The sequence below is a fragment of the Topomyia yanbarensis genome, chromosome 1, assembly GCF_030247195.1.
Source record: "Topomyia yanbarensis strain Yona2022 chromosome 1, ASM3024719v1, whole genome shotgun sequence".
NCBI classification, from domain to species: Eukaryota; Metazoa; Arthropoda; class Insecta; order Diptera; family Culicidae; genus Topomyia; species Topomyia yanbarensis.
The window spans coordinates 27,864,997-27,877,148 of NC_080670.1; the positions used below are offsets into that span (position 1 = coordinate 27,864,997).

The window sequence follows — 12,152 nt, forward strand, 5'->3', positions numbered from 1 at the left end:
GCCGCACACGGCACAATTTACTCGGAAAGGTATCAATTTTATGTGAACTCCTCACACCGGTTTCAAAATTTTCATCTAAACCATAAACCGCTGTCTAATCAGCATCGGATGTAAAACGAAGAGAAGAGACATCTTCGGAACCAAAAAGTACCACGGACAATCTGTAGTGGTTCCTGGTGTCCAGAAAGGAAGTACTGAATTCTGAAACGGGTCAGATCTTTATACTGTAAATATCGGTAGACATGGTCTGGGTAAAAATATGAAACGGAGAATCTGGTAGATGATTCCGGATGCCACGGGTGAAGTATTCGATTCTGGAACGGATTGGAACAATACCAATACATATGGGTATCAGAGTTTAATGTTTTTTTACGGAGGATATATGTAGTGACATTGTCAGAACTAAACTTGGCCACGGACAATCTGTAACAGATTGCCCTAATGTCTAAATGAGTAGATAATAAAATGGTAGTAAAAGTTTATTCTGAATTCGGATGATTTTGGACTCCTTCGGTCTCGATTAGGAGGTGGCACAAGATGGTGAAACAAAGAACACGAATCAAACAGTAAAACTATGAATTAGGGATGAATGAAACGCGACAGATATAAATTAACTATATATAAAAGTGACGCGCATTCGTGATTTACTACCTGACACTGCCTTAGTATTAGATAGATGCTAAATCTTTAAACATGTTAGAGCTTGTATTAGCAAAGCAAACAACAGTTTGCGATTGAATCACAAAAGATCGACTATCGCGCCAATAGTGAAGGTCACAGCACACCTACAAGATAAGTCAAGGCACTAAGTCAGTGCCAGATACTGATGAAACGATTTTTAAAAGTAATTTTCGCTTTTTGGGGCCTTGAAAACAGTTTTTTTTATTGCTAATTTCTAATTGAATATGATTTATTATTTGAGGGTTTGAGACCCCATGCTATCTCATGACAATTTGATGAAATTCACAATAAATATTACGAAACAGATACAATCAACCGTTGGTGGTCACAATTTCGATTACGACCGGCGAATTCGCTTCATGATGAACCTCACCGACTTGGGTCCATGAGACAACCGACGACGGCAATAAACATGATTTATATCGTTTCAACGATTAAACTCAATCGACAAAAAACATCAAAAACCGAAAAAATATTAACCCTTCTTCGGTCATAAAAATTGAAGAGTTATGCTTATGAGAATCATCCTTTGAATCGCACCGAAGAAAACAAAAAATACATGTGCCTCAAACTCGAACTCCGAAAAAAAACCTCGCCGAATTGGCTGAATGAGTGTGTTCCGGCACGGGCAGAAGGTTAGTCTTGAAGCGGGTTCATGTTCTGGTTCACTCCGAAATTATGATCTCGAGTCGGGTCGAGTTGAGATGAGTTGAACTGTACCGGTTTTTTCCCTTCTCATCCTCCTTTTCACGCTCAGTTGAGCTCGGGGTGTTCTCGAAGGTCCTGCCGTGTGAGTCAACCGGTCATTTTTCGAAAACCGGTGGAGCCCACCTTCCCGAAGGCTTCTTCCTACCTTGGCCAAGCAAATGATTGATGATCTACGGACTTGCGCGGCAGGAAGGAATGCAATTAGCTTATCTTTTTGGGAGAGGTCGGAAGAAAATAATAACAAGCGAAAGAAGAAGAAAGAAAAAACCGTTCGTATCAGCGCCGCTTCCGCGTGTGAAAGTTTGAGTAACTTTTCGTGTTTGGCACTATTTTTTTTTTTCGTTCTTCTTTTTTGTTGCTTTGAACGAGAAAGGAAAGGGCACACCGGTAAGTTTGCGGTCGCTAATTCAATTAGCGATAACTGCAGTGTGACGCTTCGAGCGGTCTGCCCCTTCGCGTGAAGAGGGTTGATGAAAATTTGCATTCTAGTCGTTGTTGTTGGCACTGCTGCTGCTGGTGTGCGGGGGTTGTTAATACCCGTCCGTCCTGTCCGACTCCGGTTGGGAGTGAGTCATGGACGGGTTTCTATCTTAATTATATTCTTGTCGGGTTGGTTGGTTAGTTGGATGGCTTCGGAAGGTCTCGGATAGATGTTGAAAGAGTGCAAACAAAGGTGGGTTTCTGTTGGCTGATCAGATTAGCGAGCTGAATTCGGGACCCGCCAGTCGTCACCAGTTGGAACCTTCTCTGATTTGATTGGCAGTTCTAGCGATTAACAGAGGTGGTGAAGGGGGTTGCGAGGGCGTTGCAGAACTTGATTTACGTACGTTCTAGGTAATGATTAGACATGATAGTTTGAGATTGTGCACGGTCCTCGCACACGTTTTTGCTTTCTATTTTCTTTCGGGACATCACAGTTGACATACCGTTTCCACACGATGGAAAAACCAAATGTGCGAAGTGTAGTGAAGAAGTGAATAAATCTGTCAAGAGTGAATCTGTCAACTGTCAATCTGTCAACTGTCAAACTGTCACTCAATCGCAATGCATGGTTAATTTTTGTATCACTTAAAAATCAACCATCAGCGAGGCTTATCACTTATTTAAAAGGTCAAACAGTTGACGCTCTCAACACATGTCAGCCTCACGAAACGAAACGAAACGAAACGACCTTGTTTTCATCGCTTTCAGAATCTGTTCCATCATATCCGAACCACTTGTCTGACTATCATTTCGCCGCATATTAATATGTGAATGTTTGATGTGGGGGGGGGGCACTCTTTTAATGGCCACTATCGAAGAAGATAGAGACACCGAACAGCGCCTCCCCCCCTCTTTTGGGAGCGAAACCTGACAACTGACAGTCCCACAACATATGTTAAATATAATTTCATGTAAATGTTCATGTTAATACTTTTTTCTTGTCCCGCTTCCCCCCTCCCAATCCCTTCCGTTATGTTTTGCTTCTTGCCAAAAAGTACCGAGATGACAACCCACACCCAAAGTTAGTCAGTCAGCCAGTCAGTGTGTGGAGTGGAGCGAAATTTGTGGTGACAGTCGTCGTCGTCGTCGTCTTCGTCTTTGTCCTGGGACTTCCAACCAAGCGTGGCTGATTCCGGTCGGTACTCGAATAACCATTTTTTTTTCTTCTTTTCTTTGGAGACGCCGACGACTGGTGAAGTGGTGCCATTGCTGGAACTCACAGTCACAGGGTTGCAGGGAAACATATTTTGGGGATATCGAGACGCGAGTTGCTTTACATCTGGGCTCGGGGACTCGGAATTAGCAATTTGGACCATTTGACGGAGGATGGGAATTTTTTCCTTTGATTTAACGCACCACCCTACGTGGAGAGCGTACTGTTCGTGCTTATGGTTAGTGAGTTTCGTGGGAGTGAAGAATTATGATTGCATGTTTGATTGGGAGTTTTTCCTTCCTTCGGCATCCGGCAAGAGTTAGCATTTTTCGGTTGCTCTATACTCGCGTATGGGTGGGTTGGAAGATTATGGGTTTGTTTGTTGGGGTTCGTATTGGCAAAATCGTTATAGTTACCGGTTGAGGGGGATCGTTCGATTACAGATGGGTTTGATGAGTAGCAAATAATTACCTGGAAAGAAACAAGAAAAAGAATAATTAGTCAAACGATAGACTGTTTACGATCAGCTGAAAATTCGATACTTTAGCAAGGGATTGTTAATGAAGGCATGAGAATGTTCTGGATAACAACATTACTACTCTTATTTTGGGAGCGTTTTACTTATAATACAAAAGGGTGTGGGCAAGTAAACATTCTTGCATTTTGTGGTAACTTTCAAGGGTTCCACAAGGAAGTCACTTGGGGCAGTATATATTCAAGCTGTATTTAGATGACATACATTCTTGCTAATAATCGAATTTCTTATACACTATATTCCAGTAGTTTAAGCCTCTAACATTAATAATTATGGTGTTCCAGAAATTTCTAGCAAAGGTATTCCAAGCGTCTAAAACCTTGTTGATTCTAATTCGCAAAGTTTGGGAAGAAATGGGGCGTTGATTTCTTGTGATGTCTCGATGATCTCCTGACCATTAAAGACGCAGAAAGACAAATACTCTAGTGGTTTTTCACTCAAGAAGAGATACAGATTTTAAGCTGAGTTTTACAGAGATTCATAACTTAGTGTCTATTGAAGGATTTCAATTTTTTATAACTTAGACGCTGCATAAACCTTAGGATTTTTCAGAACCAGAAACTCCGAAGATTAGAATTAAGCTTCATTTCTAAAAGACCACATACACATTGAAATCGATCTTTTTTCGGATCAAACTTAATCGGCCAAGTAGCCGTGACATAATTGAGATGTTCTGTCTAGAGAGATAATTGCATCTGTGGAGACAAGTCGCGTTCCTTTCGATGCTGGCCACAGACCGCCATGGACTGAGTGAATTGGAGATGGCGTGCAAATGGCGTCTTGATACAGCAAAGCAAAATATAAGTAAATGTAGCAATCATGTTCGATGTGATTCTAGCGCAGAGAATTGTGAGAAAAACTCTTGCATCGGGAATGCTGAAAAGTGTGTCTATTGTGGAAAGAGTCCAAGGTATGGCACCAGTACTAAAAAAACGATATTAAAATATAAAGCGACTTAAATTCTACTCAGGCAGCCGATAGGACGCATTGTAGAAGCAAACAATAAACCAGGTATGTTCCAATAATCGGGGGGTTACGAAGCTTCGGCAACCCAGATTCCACGAAGTTCTAGATGACTCTTTGAGAATGTTCTGAAACCAACGAGTAGGAATGTCCATAACCCGCGAGTCATAGGAGTCTGGGACTACGGAGTACGAAAAAATTGACGGACGGAGTCCCAATGTACAATAATATGCAAGCTTAGTTTTGGTTTACAAATTCAGCAACAGCGAGCTTTGTATGTGGCTCAAGTCGCGTGATCAGGCCAATATTAGAATTTCTAATTTTAAGAAACCGATGTTAATCTTCTAGTGATGTGCACCGGCTCCGATTGAAAGAATACAGAAATCGCACAGGTCCAAGTTCAAGTCGCCAGATTAGAGTTACGCAGTTTTTACAACCTAGAGTGCTAGAATTTCATGATAACGAGATTTGGTAGCTCAGGTCTTCCGAAAATTCGAGGGCTCTACATTATCAATAGCCCGGAGAACACAACCCTAGACCAAGATGTAAGTTTACCAATTCCAGAAGAAAACTCCTGACGTTCAGTAATTCAACTCCTCAAAACTTCAACTTCCGGTCGCCTGACAAATTAGAAACCGAATCTCCCTCAAGCTTCAGAGCTCTGCAGGTGAACACTTCTGTTGACTCGGTTGTCATCATTCAGAATTTCAAGTCAAAGTCTATTAACTATGCATCATCCAAGTCAAAATTTACAGAAGACCTTATAGAAAATTAGAAATCTCGAATACCAGTAACGCAACTGTTCAGGTCTTCAACTTCAGGACGCCAGAGATCCAAATGATTCGGACTCCGGAAAATTTACAAACCGAGTCTTGCTCAAGCCCAAGAGTACAGGAAGGTTGTGGTGCCGAACTCTTAGCAGCTAAGTAATCCGGTATTTTTGAACACGTCTCTATACTCTGTTGACATATTTCAGAACTACGATTTGTCAAGACTTTTGGACTTCCAAAAACAATTCTAGGACTCCGAAGAGTCTCAGCTTTTGGTTTTACTGAAATTCAGAAGTATAGCGTATCCCTATAGATTTCGAACCCCGCGGTAGTCCAGAGATCCAGATGAAAAGGGCTCTTAAAAAATAGAAATCCAGGCTCCAGAGCTTCTGAAGTCAGAGGTGTTGTCCAAAGAGTCAAACGATAAGCTCCGTCACAGACCCGGTTTGAAAAGTCTACCAAACCATGAATTGTTTTCTGTGGCGAGCGAGGCGATGGTGTCTCGACTACTTTTAAATTTTGTATCTGCAGCTAACGCTACGTTTGAACCTTAGCTCCAAGATCCCTGAACTCTACAGATCTGAAGATTTGAAATCGGGACATAATGAATTAGTAACCGGTACTCCCAGAAGCCAAAAGCTTCCAACTTTTGACTTTGTGTTATCAAAGATTCAGATTCAGAATTATCAACTTTCCAACGTTCTACTCCGGAGTCACCAAGACGTATCCACCTGAAACTTAAACACGCTGTAGTCGTCCATGCTTTACCAGCCTTCCGATGTCCCTATCATCTTCAGACTTCCACCAGATAGTAGTTCCGTGTTCAGATATTGAAAGATACGGTTACTTACGGTTTCACAAACCTTCACGTCTTGAAATATCTAAGTTGGCGAACTCTTAGAAGCTCATAATCCTGAACCGTTCGGACTGTGAACTCCGAGACCCGTTGAGATGTCAGGATGTCGATTCCTAATAAGTTTAAAATCAGCAAAGAATCCAGTGCAGAGTAGTCTTCGAACTTTTTTACTACGACGCTCGTAGTCTCTGGAGCTGGACTCTAAAAAGCACATTGAATATGTACTTCCAGATGTCTGACTCTTCAAACGTTCATCCCCGGTACTTCTCCCGGATCCAAGGATTCAACCCCGTGGAATCCACGGTTTCGGACTCATAGAGGTTTACAAATCGAGACTTTCAGAAGTCTAACCGGTTAGACGTTCAACTCCTAGACTGAGGAGCTATGATATTTCGGACCTCGAACTAGACAAAGTTTGGATATCAAAACATTCGGCAGCGTAGATCTTCGAACCTTCAATTACAGATTACAGATATAGAATTATAGATACTTGAGGCGGATATTGAACACATAGGAGCCTAGAAATCTGAGCTTTTTTAAAGCTAATGCTCTCGATACTCAAATTTGAGGTATCGAAGTATTAAATGATTGGCAATCGGGACTTCCAGAAGCGTAAATTTTCGATCGTTCAACTCCAGAGCTCGTTAAGTCTGGTGTGCGGGATTCTGGGTAAAAAAAACTTTCAGAAATCTAACCCCGTAAACTTTCATCTCTAGGACTCCAGAAATCTGCGGGTTGAGAGCCCCTAAATAGTAACCGAGACGTTCGCTAGTGATATTTTTTTACCTTTTCTGGAGCTTCTGAAGACCGAAGGTTCTGGACTCCTGGAGCCATAGGAACCTGGACTAAGCAGAAGTCTACCTAACAAGCCTGTAAAACTCTGAGATTCCATAAATTTTATACATCGGACACTTACCTATAAAGGAATCATGCCCTTCCAGAAACCGTAATCTTCGAACTTACTACTCCAAAGCGTGAGATATCTGAGGTATCGGTTTCTTATAAGCTCAGGTATCTGTACTTTGTCAGGTATAACCTATTAGATATTCTGTATCGATTTTGTTGGCTGTTTTCGGCAAATTTAAGACTAAGAGAAACGAAAGCAATGAAATCCAAATACGGATAGATATTCTAGGTGTTAGATATTCAGTTCCGGGACGCCAAAGATCGAAGATTTGACCTTGAACTCCGAAAAGCTTGTAAATCGGGACTTTCAGAAGCGTAGATCGCTCATCTCTGTAGCTTGCAACACTTAGGAACTCAGCGACTCCTGACATTCGATGATGTCGACTGTTACAAAATGAGAAATCGCGACTTCTAGAATCTTAGTCCTTAAGACCTTCGGCTCCGGAGCGCAAGATTTGAAATTTCAGACAATTGAAGGTTCGTGAAAAACTTTGAACTTCCCACTCCTGAGCTCGCAGACTGTGATTTTGGACTCCTGTTGCATAGGAACCTGTACTGGATAGAAGCCTTGCCGATAAAACTCCGTGGATAATTCAACCATTTAACGGTTTGGCAATCGGAGGCTCCAATAGCGTTTATCTTCGAAGTAACCATTTCAAAGCACGAGATGTCTCATTTGGCGAATTCCTAGAAACACACTAATCTGTGCGTCTAGCAAGTCTATCCATTTCGACTTTTAGCTCCGAGACTTCAGAGATCGAAAGTTTTGACCTACGACTTCGAAAAAGCTTGCAAATCGTGAGTTTCAGAAGCGTACATCTTTGAACGTTCCACTTCGCGACACCTGAGGTGCCGGACACGGTTTTGGACTGTTAGGAGTGTAGGCTTCCAGAACTCTAACAGTTTAGGCCTTCAATTCGGGAAATCGAGATATTAGAAACGCATCAACATTTAGGCAGGTAGTAGGAAAATCGGAACATCTAGAAGCTTAATCCTTTAAAGTAGACGACTCGGTGTGAACCATTCAAAATTTAGAAATTTGGACTACCAGAAACCTAATGCTTCATACCTTCACCTCCTGAGATTCCTGCCTCAACGTAACAATCGGGAGATTAAAAGTGAAGAGCTTTGATGTTCCTAATCATAAACATGAGATTCTTAACTCCCGAACGCATAGAACCTGGGACTTTCAGAAGCCGATCAGGTTGTTAGCCGCACAATCCCAGCGAGTTGAGAATTCGGACACTTAAAAGTGCAGTAATCGGAAAAGCTTCCAGAAACGTAGAAACTTACCACTCTAATGCTTGTAATACCTTGGGTACCGGGCTGTTAGAAGCAAAGAAATGTTAACGTTGTCAAGCATAACCCTGCTTGACTATCAACATCTGGTATCCGATTCGAGCCATTAAATGTTTATAAAGCAGAAGTGATCTTCGAGGGTTCACCTCTCGAGCTCGTGAAGTCTGAGCGGCGAGGGATGCTTAGGGACTTGGAGACTCCGGGTTTTGCGCTGATGCCGACCCTTTCAAAATAAGAAATCGCGACTTCGAGAAACTTTCCTTTCCGAAGGTCCACATTGGATCATTCAGGCAATTCAATGTCGATATGAAGGAAGAAATGGCACACGCTTAGCTGCTTCGGAAAGTGATCCGGAGTTGAGGTAGTTGGAGAGGCCGTGATTCTGATTGCGATATTGAGTGCATGAGTCAGACGTGCGGCCGTAGGGACTTTACGATCGCGTGGGAATGAGCGTTTATATGTACACCCTTGACACCGCGCTCCAGCTGTTCCAAGTACCCTGGAGCGTTGGTGCCTTCAGCAATGTACGTTGCATGAATTTAAGTCTAATTTCGAGTTAGGTTTTAATCTGGGTATGTGGAAACTAATCTAGATCACTTCTATCTTTCCCGCCTTGCTCAAAAGTGGTGGGATGCTCTCGGAACTGAACAAGGATCCTGCGGTCAAAAGCTTAGCCTTCGCAAGTGCGCAATCTCACGAGGCAGTGATTGTGTACAGTAACCTGAACGCGCTCACAATAGAGGACGAGCTGAGAAGTGCGCTGAAGGACCAAAGCGATCTGGCGGCCAGCTGTGCCTGAATAAGCTAAAGCTAAGTGTGGAGAGTCATTTCCCGCCTTAGCACGATCTAAAGAGGTTGAAGCTCAAAATGCTGCAGCAAATTAGGTCTTCAATGTCGAGATACTGACAGTACCGAACGATCTAGAAATGAAGAATACTCCCATTCTGCACGTGACTGAAATGTTGGGGCTCGCGGACATGTTAAGGACGGTGAAGAAGAAAAGCCTAGATGAAGGCTACTTCCCAGCGAGACGGATTAGTTCTAGTAGTTTGCGCCGAAACACCGGTTACGGATTATCGAATCGAGGACTGGTCCATTCCGGTAGGTTGACAGTAGTTCGCGTCGAAACACCGATGGCGAGTATTGGTCGCTCTAGGAAGTATCTACATTAGTTTGGACACACAATGACGCTCCTTCCGTTCAAAATGTGGAAAGTAGTGAAGAAGTCGGAACATGTGGACTTCGAATGTCCCAGAGTTGAAGCAGTTTATATGGAAATGCTTACTCGGAGCGTCATCGACAAAAGATGTAACCGCCAACAGGACCGTTTGGCAAATTTTGGTTTGGCCGACAACGAACCACGGTCCAGGATGCTACTTTCTCTTTGTTTTTCGAGAGTGTTGAAGATGTAGCTGTACAGCTTGGTTCTAGGAAGGACTCTTCGTTAGAATCACTTACTACAAATGAAGCCCACTAAAACACTGCTTAAGGTCAAGTACTGCGAGCCGTGATTCTGATTGCCATATTGAGTGCATGAGTCAGACGTGCGGCCGTAGGGACTTTACGATCGCGTGGGATTGAGCGTTTATATGTACACCCTTGACACCGCGCTCCAGCTGTTCCAAATATCCTGGGGCGTTGGTGACTTCAGCAATGTACGTTGCATGAATTTAAGTCTAATTTCGAGTTAGGTTTTAATCTGGGTATGTGGAAACTAATCTAGATCACTTCTATCTTTCCACAGAAGCGCTTCATAAAAAAAAATTCTTCTGCGAAGTTGTTTGTTTTGATAGTTTTGATCCAAAAGAAACATATACAGAAGAACAGAGTTCTAGGGCCAATGACATCGGTTTATCAATGTCAGAATTGAGAAAGAACACTTTTCAATTTGAAACCGTTCCAAACTTCTTTTGCTACAAATTGTGGTCAAAATAAAATATATATGAAGAAGAAAAGGATATTCAGCTATTATTAAATCGCGAGTATTATGAAAGTCACACACCAAGACAATATCGTCATATCAGACATTCAAACAATGGTGAAAAGTTTCGAATTGAATCCGACAGAGTTCGAGCTTGCCACCGATGCCCCAATATCCACCCTATCGACAGTTCGGAATCACGTGATTACTACACCTTCCCCCCATTAACTCATCCTCTTAACAGACCAAATTCCTATTCGATTAACAAACAACCATTGACGCATCGATTCGAAGGTTTCAAGCCGAATTCAGCCCTCCAAATCGGTTCAAGTTTATTTGCCCAACTGATTTGAGTGTGCCATTGCTACGGATACACCTTCCCCCCACCCAGCCACATGAACCTTTCGAAGGTTTCAGCCATCCATTCCCAGCTGCAAGGCTGGAGCAGTAAACGGTGGTGGGTCCCAATCGTCGTTAAGAAACAGCAGGCCATGCCGAAAGTGAAACGGCTGTCATGTTTCACTATCGACCTCCGTCGCCCCCCCCCCCTCCCACGAAAACTGCAGAAAAATTGTTGTATCGATATTTTCCTACAAAGTCACGTTCTGTGCTGCCACCTTCGGGGTCGGGGAGCCCGAATGTTGAATTATTAATACCCGTAGCCGTCGCCGGCACCACTCGATCGATTCCAGATCGCCGATGGATGGTGGTTAAAATTTATCTACCGAAAGACTCCAAAAAGCAGCAGTAGAGCCAGTAGAACCAGCCCGTGAAGAGGTGGAAAACGATGATTATTTTATATCTCTCGCCGGTATCAGCCGCCTGGACGCGGCCGGAATGTTTAATTTTTGCTGCTCCACTAGCCCCTCGTTAAAAAGAAAGGCTATTGTTTTTGTACCAACGAGGTAGAGACAGGCGAAAAAAGGGGGAGGGAGAGAGACAGGAAGAGAGCGACTGGCCATTCAATATCTGGCGCTGGGTGGCGTGCCTTGCGTGATAAGATTAATCTGCCGAACATATACATTGTGTCTGCCTTGAATGCACATTGTTTGTACGGTAATCGAAAGGAATTCATCTTCTGGCGTGGACATGGAAATTGATTTTGCGATCAAACAACAAACGTTTGAGGGTTGAGGGGGGAGGGAAATTGTTGGTTATTAATTTTCTTCGTGAAGAACAAATTCTTCGAAGGGGGTCTGATTTAAGCCCGATCTTAAGGACACGGTTAAAGCACCCGAAAATCTCGCATTTCCCACGCCATCCGGAGGTGGTAATTCATCGTCCCCGTGAAACGTGAAAAACCATTCCGGAGCTTATTGGAAAATAACACATTTTTATGACACGAGTGTGATTCCACCGTCGTCGTCGTCGTCGTCGTCGTCGCCGCCATCGTCTGCTTCATCCTGGGGTGGGTTTTTCTGCGCTTATTTCGCACTGCAGAAAGAACCGGGCGGAAATTTATGACGTCTCACTGATGCCGGAGAGTGTAGGAACCTCTCGAAGGAAATTAAACAGCTTTCATTTCTTCTGGTTCTTCGGTTTGCTGGACCGGACAACAGCGACGGCGGTGGCGACGGCGGCGGCAGCGCGAACGGATGTCTCAGAGCTCTGGGAAACTTTGGCTTTTACTGGCTCGAAGAAGAATTTCCGCCCATGCTCTCGCTACTCCGGAAGGTAGCAGCAAAAAGCAGTCCAATTGTCGATTCTGGTTCGTCGAGGATGGGCGCACGTAGCAGCAGCACCCACCAAGCGAACGACCAACCGACCGACCGCGATCGGTTTGAGGGGAAAGCGGTGAAATCACCGCAAAACCCTGTCCGACACGGTGAAATCGCAATTATTTCAAGACGTGACCATAATTTTATATAATTTATCGT

The 12,152-nt window shown here is 43.4% G+C and overlaps 1 protein-coding gene across 1 annotated transcript in view; it reads right to left on the reverse strand.

Moving 5' to 3' along the window:
- Positions 1-6: 6 nt before the first annotated feature.
- Positions 7-12,152, reverse strand: part of LOC131677178 (headcase protein) — a 259,685-nt gene continuing 247,539 nt past the window's right edge. Inside the window, exon 3 of the mRNA XM_058956873.1 lies at positions 7-3,496. Within this exon, the coding sequence (XP_058812856.1) occupies positions 3,233-3,496 (264 nt within the window). The 3' untranslated portion in view covers positions 7-3,232. The remainder of the gene's footprint in view (positions 3,497-12,152) is intronic.